The sequence below is a fragment of the Metopolophium dirhodum genome, chromosome 1 (genome assembly GCF_019925205.1).
Source record: "Metopolophium dirhodum isolate CAU chromosome 1, ASM1992520v1, whole genome shotgun sequence".
NCBI classification, from domain to species: domain Eukaryota; kingdom Metazoa; phylum Arthropoda; class Insecta; order Hemiptera; family Aphididae; genus Metopolophium; species Metopolophium dirhodum.
Genome location: NC_083560.1, coordinates 141,967,410 through 141,980,592, shown reverse-complemented (window position 1 = coordinate 141,980,592; position 13,183 = coordinate 141,967,410). Strand labels below are relative to the sequence as shown.

Here is a 13,183-nt window from a genome sequence, read left to right as displayed (position 1 = left end):
TGCTCGTAACTTACGTCATTTTTATTAAGATCAAACCCGGAACTAAAATAAAGTAATTAACGTGTAGATCAAGAATATAAAACGACAGACTGAATATTTTGGTGTTTTATACTTACCAGAACGCATTAAAATATATAATCATAGGTACAATGTTGGTATTACTCTCAACTTCGTCAAACGAATAAACGATAACTATATTATAAACTATACTATATTAGAATGTATTTGGAATTCGGGAACGACAATTAGTTTATTTTTCTAAATATTTGTAAACATGTAATTTCAAGGTATTAATAGTACCATATTAGTTCGATAATATTTATATAACCAAACGTTCCGTGCTTATCAAAACTAATGGGTGCATTATTAGTTGTTCATTGACGACAATATTTCAGTTGTGCAGTACCTACTGTTGTATAGTGTACACTGCAGCAGTGCAGCGTGTAATATTTATCACTGTGTGCTGTGCGTTTAAACTAAATTTATAATGTCAATACAAAAAACGTGTTTAATTTGTTCAAATGGTGAAGAAGTGGAGAAAGTGGTTTTTTTTAACGATAATTCAAAAGAAAAATTTAATTTTTCAATGAAAATCCGACAAAAAAATAGTTTTAAATATTGTGACATTTTGGTACCGGAAGTTTTTAATTCGCATGATGGCTATCATATAAAATGTTACAGAACATTTACTGCATTGCCCTCAATATTACAAAATCAACTACCTAATGCTTCAACATCATCGAGCTCTGTATGTGAAATAAATACTCGATCAAATCAATCAACAAAATTAATTGAAATGCGTAATGCGTTTATTTTTAAATCTATATGTATATTTTATGAAAAAACCCGTAAAAACATAATGGAAAGGCTCAAAGCTTACATTTGTGTGAAACTAAAAATTTTGAATTAAGTATAAAATATTATATGAATGAAATGAACGATGTTAGTATGCAAACAAAACTTTCTAACATAGATTTTGTAGCCAAAGAAGTTAAATATCATAATATTTGTAGAGTAGCTTACCAAAATAAATACAATTAATTTCATGACTCTTAAAAAAAAAATGCAGACCATCTTAATTTCCAAAAATCCCCTTGGCATATAAACCGTAATTTCCATAATATTGCGTATTTGTCTATTTGTGATGAAATTGAACAATCCATAATAAAATTAAAAAAAATTATTTTATTAAATGTTTTACATAACGAATATTTAAACTTATTATGTGAAATCAGTGATGGCTTGTTTGTAGACTCATCTTATACTTCACAACACCTCGAAGATAAATTAAACAGAACATTTGAAAATAAAGTTAAGTTTGAAGCATTAAGAGGACGCTACACCTAAAGCGAAACGAATAGAACGGCCGAGAGAACGCGCTGTTAAGTGTTTTCACGATGCGCAAGCACGCGGCGTTTAAGCCACGCCCAATACTCGTTGTCGGCGACCGGCGGACGATTGTGCTCATTCGGGAGCGATGTTTATTATTTCCTCAACCTTCGACTGTGTCTGATCGCGTAAATATAAAATGTAAACACCTTATATTATGACGCGTTTCCGCCGTAATATTCGCGCATACCTTCTCGGCGACTCAGCTTATAATTATTGCATTATTAGATGCTTACTCCATACAAAATATAAACAATACAGTAAATAATATCTACTTTATAACAGTATCCTAAACTAATATTACCTACCTAAATATCTAAATAGGTATTAGTTTTTAGTAATTTAATTATTGAATATATGATTTTACGTTATACTGCTACTACATAGGTAGGTATACGTTTTAAATTACAGTTTTTGGGTACTTCTTAAAGATGATACAGTAGCCCGTATCAAAGCTATCTATTATTATTTTTAAGATTCTACCTTTCTCTACAAAGATACGATTACCGTTGGTACTATATATGCTATTGAGTTATTAAATATTCAAATTAAATTAAATAAAAAATACAGTATTGCCTATTGGTAATCATTTGTCAATTATAATGTTAACACTATTATATCATACATGAAACTAATATAGGTATATTTTTATTTTTTATTAATTTGGTGTTTAATGTGGTCACTGGTCAGGCTCTCTAATATCACTTTTCAAAAATCGTTTTCCATATAGTGGATCGACAATTTCTGGCAGTAAACATTCTAAATAAAATCTGAAATGGTAATATATTTTTAAAAACACGTTTCACATTTATTAAAAATATTATAGAATAACTGATGAGAATAAAGGTCACATTTTTTTAAAATTATTATTAGTTGTGGTCATAATTTTAATAATACGCTCAGGCTCTTTGATATCGGACTTCAACATTCTTATTGGATAAAGTGGTTGAATTATTTCAGGTAGCATACAATCCATATAAAACCTAAAATTATAAACAAATTAAAAATGTACTTACTTAAAATATTATTAAGTTAGGTCAGATAATAAATTACATTTTTAATTTTTCTGCCATATTAGAAGTCCAAAATTCTGGTTCATAATAAATTTTTTCTACCGTAATCCAATTACTGGTATATATTACAAAATAGCATAATTTTCTGCGGGTAATATGCAACTGGCCCATTACTTGATAATAATAAATATTATCTTTTTTAAGTTTTGTACAATTATCTACTATGTTACAATATGGCAACTATAAAGTTTAAAAAAATGAAATTGTAAAACTACAGGCTTAAAGTATACGCAATGATTATAATAATATGTAAACAACATGACTTACTAATTTTTTGTTAATAGCATCTATTGCACTTGAAGTGTCTTTTGCAATATATGGACATTTAATTTCAATAATTGCCGTTTTACCAATCAAGCCATCTATATAATATTAGACCCGATATATTTTAAATTGTATACGTAAATTAAATTATAAAACATAAATAATATAATATAATACCTAATATTCAAATATTTTACCTGGACTTGCTGCTAAGTATGGCTCATCAGGATCCACTATCAAACCACAAATTTGTATTTTTTCGCCAATTATACATTCTGCTTTTTTACGAGCGATAGGCTCCGTATCTCTGCCGTATTGTAAATATTTAGATTGGACATTTCCAGCATAAAGTATATTGTACACGGTGTTTTTACAACTGGTACTAGAACGCATTTTACAAACTTGTCCGAATCTAGAGGCAGTAATTCGTTTTTTGCGTTCATAGTACCACTTCTCACTTTCACTTTGATTTCTAGTATCATCTTCAATTTTTTTAATATCTGCATTCTCTAAGGATGTAAGGAATTCTTTTTTTTTTTTTTCAAAATCTTGTGGTGAATATTGGTTTGTTAGCGGCTCTGCCAAACCATAGTCAGCATCTGGACCGTCAGTACAAATAATTTTAGTTTTTCTAGCTTCTGGGAATAACTGTCTTCTTTTTAATGTGTTGGTTCTTATTCGTTCATAATTTTTTATGAATCTTTTCCCAAATTTTCCTATAAAACAAAATAATTATTTTTAATGTAGATACCTTTTTCAAAATTTTAAAACTTTTTACTACAACACACCTGGACTACAGTTGGAGATCTTTTTGTGTATTTTTCTTAGATACTGTTTAGAGTTAAATGAAACTACGGCTGCTTCTACCCTAGTATTATAGCTTCTTTTACTCGAAAAATTTAATCTTTTACCGGCTATGTGTTTGTTTATTAAAGAATTAAATTGTTCGCACATGTTGTTATTTTTATTTTCTAACAAACTTTCGGAATTTAAAACAAGTCTTGATACATAGTTTTTTATTTCATTCATCATTCCAGAGCTTTCAGCCTCTGGCACTAAGTTTAAATCATTATTTTTCGATCCATTACAAAAATAAGAATCACACTTTAGATGCTGACCAAGTCGATGGTATGGGGCGTTAGCAACATCTCTTTGAATACCTACAAATTAAAAATCATTCAATTTATAATAAATTGTAAAATATTTTCCACAAAATACCTTTTATCTTTTCTAATTTCGTTACTCCAATTATATTTCTCCAATGTATAACTGCTTTTGTGATATCACCTCTAAATCGTAAAATATTCGATAGAATATATTTTCGAACACGAAGTGGGTATTTTGTGTTTCTAGCAATCACTGTAAGTTTGGTGGCATAGTTTCGCATCAAATGATTTCGGCACTCAATTTTTCTTATGTGAAAATTGGGACCGTACGGCTGAATTTCATTTAAGCGTTTAGTCACACTGCTGTCCCCATCACCTATTACGTTTTTAAATGCCACAATTTTTTTATTTTACCAAGTATTTTTTTTTAATTTTTTTACCTATTAAACAATTATACTTTAATCCATGCATTTCCTCGCTTTTCATAAATCCTTCAACCACGCCATCGGCCTCCATACTTGTTGAGGACTTTTTCCAATTGAGGAAGCATTGATGATCAGGTGCGACTTTTTTACTATTTTTCGATTTTTGGCAAATACAACAATATTTATTGCGTATTCCAACGAAAAGCACTTTTTTAGATTTAAAACCAATTATCGTAGCCTAAATGAAATAAATAAGATTTGGTTTAATTATCATTATTACCAAACTATATATACTATATTAGATATATTACCAAAATATGTACTAAAGGTAAAAAAAAATTAAACATACAAACAAAACTACAGTTTTAATTACATATGCAGTATGACTGTATTTCTTTAAAACAAATTTATATATCAATAAGTTATGTTTTAATGATTAATAAAAAATATGCAAACTCTAGCCTACTTACTGCTCCGGATAAGGCGTCGTATTTTGTCCGATAGCTGCGTTTAGACCACTGCCCATCTGCAACAACTGTGATGACTGGTGTGCCATCTACGTCTATATCACCACACTCCAACGCCATTTTTTTTTCTTCCTCACCAGCTTTTTTTATTTCATCCCATGCTGTTGCATGCACAATATCAGCTACGTTTTCTTGTACTTTCGTATAACCACTAATCGATAACGATGGGATTTCAAGAAATGAAAACAATTCAGACAGCTGTGTGTGACCAATACCGATTGCTTGACAGCCGTGAACAGTTGCTTTATTAATTGGGACTTGTACTGTTTTAGGATTTTCTGTATAAAGTTTACTTTTGATGTTACACACTTTACATTTGAATGTTAAAATCGACTGAAATCCTACAAATGTTTCTTTCTGATACTCCATGTCAATAAATGAACAACCGAACCCACCACTGTGTACCTTTTGGATTTGATTGATAAAGTGAAAAATATCAATAATTCTTCGGCCTGTTAAAGGTCTGTGAATTCAAAAAAAAAAAAAACAAAAAATAACATAGTTGAATAAATGTTTTACAGTATATTATAAGTTCTAGTAAAAAATTAAAATTAAATTAAATTGCATAACACTAGTTTTTTTGTACACACTTACTCGGCAGTTGTAGTATTTTCCGATGATAAACTATCTTCAGATGCAGTATACATAACACTTAGGTTATGGTCAGAAATATTGTTGTCTCTACAATAATTGTTAATTATATTATACACTATTATTATGCCCATATTAATTTATTTGTAAATACTTATAGTACTTATAAGAAAAATAGTATTAAATCTTTGCTCACTCTAATCGAGAACATGAGGCCTTATATTCAGGAAAAATCAATGTTGCATCTAAATTACTTCATAAAATAACAAAGTTATTCAATATATTCATAATTTAACTTGGTTTTAATATTTACTTTATATCCGATGATAATGTATTCACTACAGACGATACAGACGTTTCATCAAGATTTAAATCGTGTACTAAAACACTGCATTAAAAAAAAATTGATAGATTAAAATATAATCTAAAGAAAATACAAATATGCATACTTATTGTAAACAATTGTTGAGTTATAATTCAAAATCATATTTTCTGCATTAGAAGACGGAATTACATTATTTAATTCATTAATTAAATCTTCATTTCTAAATAAATATAAAATCAAAAAAAAATGTTGAAAAATTATTTCATAACATATATAGTCACTTTTGAATACCATTTTTTGTATATTTTTTTTAACTTTGCATAAATTATTATTTACTCGTAATAACTAATTATTTAGGTACACTATTACACCCAGTCAAGTAATTCAAAAATTGAATACAAACATAAATAGGTAGGTACTTGATTTTAATTTTGCAGTAATAATTAATTATTAATTTTATTTAAATTTTTATAAACAAAAAGTATAAGATGTATATTATAGCAAATATATGCAATACAAAAATATAATTTAATTTTTAATCATTAGGTAAAAGTGGTAATACACTGTAAAAAAGGTGGGTAAGTGGATGTCGCTCTTCTGCATGTACAGTAGGTTACAAGTAGGTCACTGTATAATGGATGATTTTAAATTTGAATTCAATGATATAATATCATTGTATAAGAAAAACGATTCTGAGTGGAGACGGTATGTCAGTCTAGGTTTAAAACATATTACATACGTATCTATGGTATTAGAAATCGGTAAAAAAAAATTGACCTATAATAGTACCTATACTTTCTTATAGAAATTTTTTTTTTGATAAAGGTAGATAATCTTATAAGGAATCTTGTATTACATTTTTAAATCTTAGATTTAAAAAGAAAATTTTTACGAATTCTTTCAAAATAATTTGCTAATTTTCGTGATTTTTCCATATTTTGTCAATTTTTGAACTTTAAATGCTTATAAAAAAAAAAACTGTGACTAACGATTTTTAATATTTTTCATCTGCCTTCGGAACAATTTACTAGGAGCCTTCTATTAAATTTTCAAGCTTTTTTGACCAACGAATAAAATTTTATTGATATTTCTAGAAAAAAATCTAAAAAAAAATGGAAAATGAAAATGTCCCTAAACAGTTCAAAATAAATCAAAATATTTTGAAAATGTTATCGTGTATAGAAAAGGCATATATAAATAGCCAGTAAAAATTTCATGTTCCTACAGTCATTTGTTTTAAAGTTACACCAAAAACCAAATTCGAATTTGTCAAAAACCGATTTTGCGTAAAAATTTCCGTTTTTCCTTAATTTTTATGTTGTTTTTCCCGGCGCTTGTGAAAACTATTGGAAAATTTTTACTTTTGACCCCCCAAAGTACCAACTAGATTCACTTTCCTATCAGAAAAGCTACTGAAGTCGAAAATCCAAGCACTTTTACTGTCCTAAAACGTGATGACAGACACAAAAAAAAAAAAAATAAAAAAAAAATAAAAAATAAATAAAAAAATAAAAAAAAAAACACACATCATTGTAAAATCAATACATTCATCGTTTCACTCAGAATCTAAAATATTTTATTACAATTAAATAGCAGATACCTACATTGTTGATATAAATAGGAAAAAATTAAGTAATAATAATACCTTATATAATATATTATTTTATTTTGTATTATAAAATATAAGTGATAAGTATTTTACGTAAAAAAATTTTTTGGTAATTTGTTAGGTAAAATACGGTAAAATTAGTAAATTTTTATTAAAATTAAATTTATAGTGTACCTATTTATTTTTTTTTTTACAAAATTATGTAAAGAAGGCAAGACAAATATAAAATAAAGCATTAGTATTTAATCCCTTTATTAAAAATAATAATTAATAATTATAGTTTTCTATTATGTGTTTAAATAAAAATAATTAATAAAATGTTACAAATTAAAAACATATTATCAATCAATATAATTTTATAAAATATTGATTTGTATTATAATTCTAAAATCTCGATAAAAATATAGAAGTATACAAATAAAGTGATCACTCAATTTTTTGAACGGTAAAAAAATGTAAATCGTAAATATTTTTGCAAATTTATACGAGACTCACATCAATATAAAATATATGAACATATGCATATAAATCAAGTAATATTCATAAAATAATAAAACTATTATATATACCTGTATAGTTATAATTTAACATATTATGTTCTACAAAATAACATAATATTTTACTTACAAAAAGTCACAAAATAGGACATGAAATAATGTATTTTTATTTTGAAGCTTATATTTAAAAGTACTTACTGCACATCCTTACGAACCCCATTACGAACTTTTTTCATTTTTTTTTTTAAAGAAGTCTTACCCGATCGGGCTCCTTTCTTTTGGATGACGCGAATTTTTTTTGGTGACATTATGTTAACAATGGTTAATACAATTTTGGCACGAAAAAAAATATGGTTAGATACAACAGCATAAAAATTAAATACAATTTATATAATGAGTAATTAATATAAAGGCCTTTCTGATATTGCTAAATTATAATAGGTATCGTAATATAATATAGTAATTCCACAGCGTATTCTGTCATATGGTGACTACGACGGTCGACGACATAATCAAGTGTAGCTTATAAATAAGTTTAGATATGGTCTATATTCATTATTCAAGATAATAATAGTATGTCTATCGACTTCTGATTATCGGAAATGTTTATTTTTGTCACAATTTGTCGCGCGGCTGCCCGGTGCCGGCCGATGACGAAAAACGCGAGTGCTTGAATGGAGTGGGGGAAGCCGCGTTTTGTCGTTTTACGCCACCAGGGAATAATTCGATAATAATTAGAAAAATTATTTTACAATAATTCCATATGCTAAAAATTGTTTTGCGCGGGACAACATTACTCCCTCAATATTAACATTAGAATTACCAAAATTGTAAATCCTTACTAAGAAGAAAATTATCTGTGTCGTAGCGTCGTTTTTTTTTTGATAGCACTACCCAATAATTTTTAACAATCATTTGAAAAATACAAAAAAGTCAAATGTTCTCAAACCTATAACTTTAAACGTATTTATGTTATCCAAATAATAAAAACGCTACGACATAGATAAAATTGTCCTCTATATGTAGTAAAATTTTGTTTATTCTATTAAAATTATAATGCGAGAAAAGTTGTCCCGCGCGAAACAGTTTTTACAACCGAATTACGAGTGGTGTGGCGTCCTCTTAAATAATAAAAAAATTATACTTCATATCGACGTTCCATTATCCAACGTGTCATCAAAAATAATTCTGAATTATTGAATGTCGCTCAAATATTACGCCGGGAAATTTTAAACATTAAAAAGGAAAATCTGCCAGAAAATGTGAGCACTGAAGATTTAATTAAAGGAGAATGTTCGTTACCTGATAAATTAATTAATTTTATAACACATTTGGTGGGAGGCCCTGATATAAGACGTAGAAACAGTGATGAAACTCGCCGTAAAGTTGAATCACTGGCAAGTGACTTAGTATATGCTGTGACTAATGGACGAGTTAAGCCGTCAAAGCAAATAACACTTGGAATAACCTTAAAAAGTTTAACAAGTAGTAGAAAAGTAATTGATATTCTTAATAGATACAATCAATGTACCAGTTATAATGTTATTGAGGAACTAGAAACCGAACTCACATACTCATCAATAAATCAGTTAGGACTATGCCCGCCAGGTGTATTACTTTCCCCAAAATTTCCACTGGTGTTGCATTTGATAACTTTGATAGATTTGTTGAAACATCGAATGGGAAAGATACACTCTATGACACAGTAGGGATTCTTTATCAAAATGAGCCCGAAGAAAATTCTTATGAAACAATTGTTCAACAATTACCGTTGCCATCTATTCAAAATACATCCGATATAATAACTGATATAAATAATATTAATATAGAAAAAAAAAATAAAAAAAAAAGAAGAACGTTTGAGGCTATAACACCAGAAGTAACACCTTATAGGAAAAAACCAAAAATGATTGGGACATTGGTGAATAATGATAATGAATTACGACAAATTGTACCAAATACGCTTAAAATATGTAAAGAACGAGATTTGTTGTGGGTTTTGTCACATGAATTTCACTAGAAAAACAAATAGATGTATTTGAAACTTTAAAATATCCATTGACACCTATTCCGACCTCTATGTGTCATTTAGATGGAACCATGTACAAAACTGATAAGTCAGCATTAATGAAAATTTTAGAACAAAAAATTAGTCAACCAAATGTACCACCTGAATACCCAGATGTAGTCATAATAGAGAGATTTTTTGTACTATATCTAATGAGAGAGTTTCCAAAAACTTTTGGTAGTATTTCTACGATGTTTTTAAAAAATATTACACGATATAAAGCCAATAGAATAGATATAGTTTTCGATCAATATTTTTCCCCTTCGATTAAAGATAGTGAACACAAAAAAAGATCTCCATCTATTCAAAACAATTCCAAATATGTTATATCTGGACCCGATCAAACTAGACCTGCTGATTTTATAAAAGAGTTGAGAAATGGCCATTTTAAAGAAGCATTTGTCGATTTTTTAATTGAACATTGGATTCAATTACCTGTTTTCATTGGAAATAAAATAATAAATTTAAGCCATAAAAGCTGTAACTATACATTCATAGTGCATAATGGTAATGTCTTAAGAAGCATAAATGAATTATTATCATGTAACCACGAAGAAGCAGACACGAAAATTATTTATCATTTATATCATATATCAGAAGAACCAGAAAAACAAGTAATAATAAGGTGTAATGATACGACTTTTTATATACGACGAATTTTAATAATTATCTTGGGTAACATGTATAAATTTATCAACTCTGTCAATGTTTGGCTTGAAGTGGGTCTCATTTCAACAAATAATTTGCGTTACATTGATGTTTCAAAATTGTTCTTAAGTCTTGGTATTGAACTTTCTGCATCACTATTAGCTTTTCATGCATTGACAGGCTGTGATTTTACTCCAGCATTTTATAGAAAAGGAAAACAGAAACCATTCAAAATATTAGAAAAAAATTCAAGTTTTCAAAAGTCATTAAGTGATTTAGGAATATCAGAAAAAATATCCTCAGAAACATTTTCTGAAGTAGAAAAATTTGTATGTCAAATATATGGAATAAAAAATGTAGTCACTGTTAATGAAGCAATGTTTGAAATATTTTGTAATGCATATAAACCTAAAAAAGACAAAGGAACATTTAAAGCTAAATTAAAAAAATTTGATTCGTCAACCATGCCACCAAGAATTACAACAACAAATTCTTCGAGTTAATTATATATGCAGTATATGGAGAAATGCTATTTCTAAAACTCCAACTACCTTCATCCCTGTGGATAATGGTTGGATTGAAGAAGACAATTCGTACATTCCACTGTGGTTCCGCAATACCCAGCATTTGTTGAAGATGTCGTTATAAGAAATAGTTTCGAAGAAGAAAACATTAGTGATAACGGTGAGTACAATACATTCAGATCCCCATAATAAAAAGAACTATAGTTAATTTTACAAAATTCATAATTTTTTTTTTCAGAAAATGAAGCAAGTGATACTAGTAGTGACGAGTCTGATTAGTAATTGGCAACAAAATCACATCTAAAAACACAAGGATTAATGATGTAAATTAAAATAATTTTAACACTTTCTTTTATATATTCGAATACAAAATATAATTTTTAGTTGATAAAAATAGTTGATGCTAACTTGGTATTTTTGCATAAACTGATTGACGGACGTGCGGATGCTCCCTCTTTCCTTTCTCTAATTAATTTTAAAGTTCCCTCTCGCTTAATAAAGTCTAATTCTCCCTTTGTTGTTCCTTTCCACAGCACCAACTATGGTAGAAATAATCCAATCCATCGTATGATGCGCATTTGTAATGAGCACCTATGCTTTTCTTAGTAAGTTCTATTTCATTGTTGTTATTTTTTTTTTAATACTTAATCTGTTATTACTTATTACTGTTTTTACCTTTGTTTAATTATTGTTTTATTTTTATTTGTATATAATCGCCGTGTATTGTTTGGCGTTTACCTATTTATTGTTATAATATTCATTTTCATTACTACAAATTGTGTTGTACTATTGGGCTCTTAGCCCGTTCATACATAAGTAAATAAATAAAATAAATAAATATGTATTAAAATATGTTATTTATGTACCTATCTAATGTTTAAATAATGTTTTAATGCGTTCTGGTAAGTATAAAACACCAAAATATTCAGTCTGTCGTTTTATATTCTTGATCTACACGTTAATTACTTTATTTTAGTTCCGGGTTTGATCTTAATAAAAATGACGTAAGTTACGAGCACTTTTTTTTAAGTTTAACTTGGTCTGGTTTCACGAAAGCACCAACTATTTTGGTCTGTCTATCAGAGTCGGACTGGCCCGGACCGCTAGTCCGCAATTGCGGTTGGGGCCCCGGCTTAATAATGGTAATTGGGGGCCCCTGATTTTGTACCTATTTTTATTATTATTGTTAATTTAGAGTAAAAAGAAATACGAAATAAATATTTTTTCTTTCAAATTGATTACAACCTTGAAAAATTCTCAATAATTATTAAAATAATGACATTGTTATTATCATTCTACGAATTTAATAGGGAGCTGTTTATATACAAAAAATATGGATTCATGGATTATAAATAGTGTAAAATTGTTCAATTCTTGTGACTATTAAATAATATTATATTATATTATACTGGCATATGCGTACAACTTGGTATTCGCATTACCGCTGAATACTGATTGTAACTGAATTATTATATTTTGGGTAATTATTGTACTCGTGCACATGAGGAGGCAGCCCGCAAGGTTATAAATAGCTTGTAAAGTCAATAATATGTTCTTATAATCAAGCCGTTCTAGATTTAGAATTCTTATCTATGGTAAATAATTATTAATATTATAATCATAAATCAAATGATACAAATTACAAGAATAATAATTTATAGTTCAACTATGTTGTATTGTTCAATTATTTTGCTTAGAATATGGTTATTTGTTATCATGGCCTTAAAGCTAAATTTAAAGATTTTAATACAACATTGTCGGTTGAATGGTTCATTTCGAATTGACATCTTGTAAGTTGTTAGTTATTACTGTTGTAGTGTTATCTGTAAACCGTTAACCGTAATTATTTTAACCGTGAGTCCGTGATTCGTGAATCGTGATGTATAAAAGGAAACACAAAGCTGGTTCCGAAAAGAAAAAAGAGATAGAAAAGCGAAAATTTCTTAAATGTGCAAATGACAAAAGTCAAAAAAAACTTAGTTTTTCTACAAGTGTGAAACCACTGAAACCTGTGAAAGGTAAAAATATTTTATTTTAATTTTGTTATATAGGTTGTTAAAATATAAGACAATAACGCATATTTTATTATTAATTATTCTAATTTCTAGCCACTACTCACTATACATAAATAGTATGT

The 13,183-nt window shown here is 28.0% G+C and overlaps 1 protein-coding gene across 2 annotated transcripts; it reads right to left on the bottom strand.

The window, feature by feature from the left end:
* Nucleotides 1–1,330: 1,330 nt before the first annotated feature.
* On the bottom strand, nt 1,331–8,918 carry LOC132934986 (uncharacterized). Of its 2 annotated transcripts, XM_061001422.1 has the most exons (11): nt 8,005–8,918; nt 5,825–5,920; nt 5,689–5,763; nt 4,728–5,628; nt 4,273–4,495; nt 3,945–4,208; nt 3,515–3,886; nt 2,924–3,442; nt 2,730–2,824; nt 2,443–2,642; nt 1,331–2,372 (listed from the first exon to the last, which is right to left on the bottom strand). In XM_061001422.1, exons 4-11 carry the CDS (start codon nt 5,151–5,153, stop codon nt 2,237–2,239), a joined length of 2,235 nt encoding a protein of 744 aa, XP_060857405.1. In that variant the 5' UTR covers nt 5,154–5,628; nt 5,689–5,763; nt 5,825–5,920; nt 8,005–8,918; the 3' UTR covers nt 1,331–2,236. The 2 variants fall into 2 exon arrangements, with proteins under 2 accessions (XP_060857405.1, XP_060857404.1); XM_061001421.1 differs by having other exon boundaries at nt 4,728–5,763.
* Between the last annotated feature and the right edge of the window lie 4,265 nt (nt 8,919–13,183).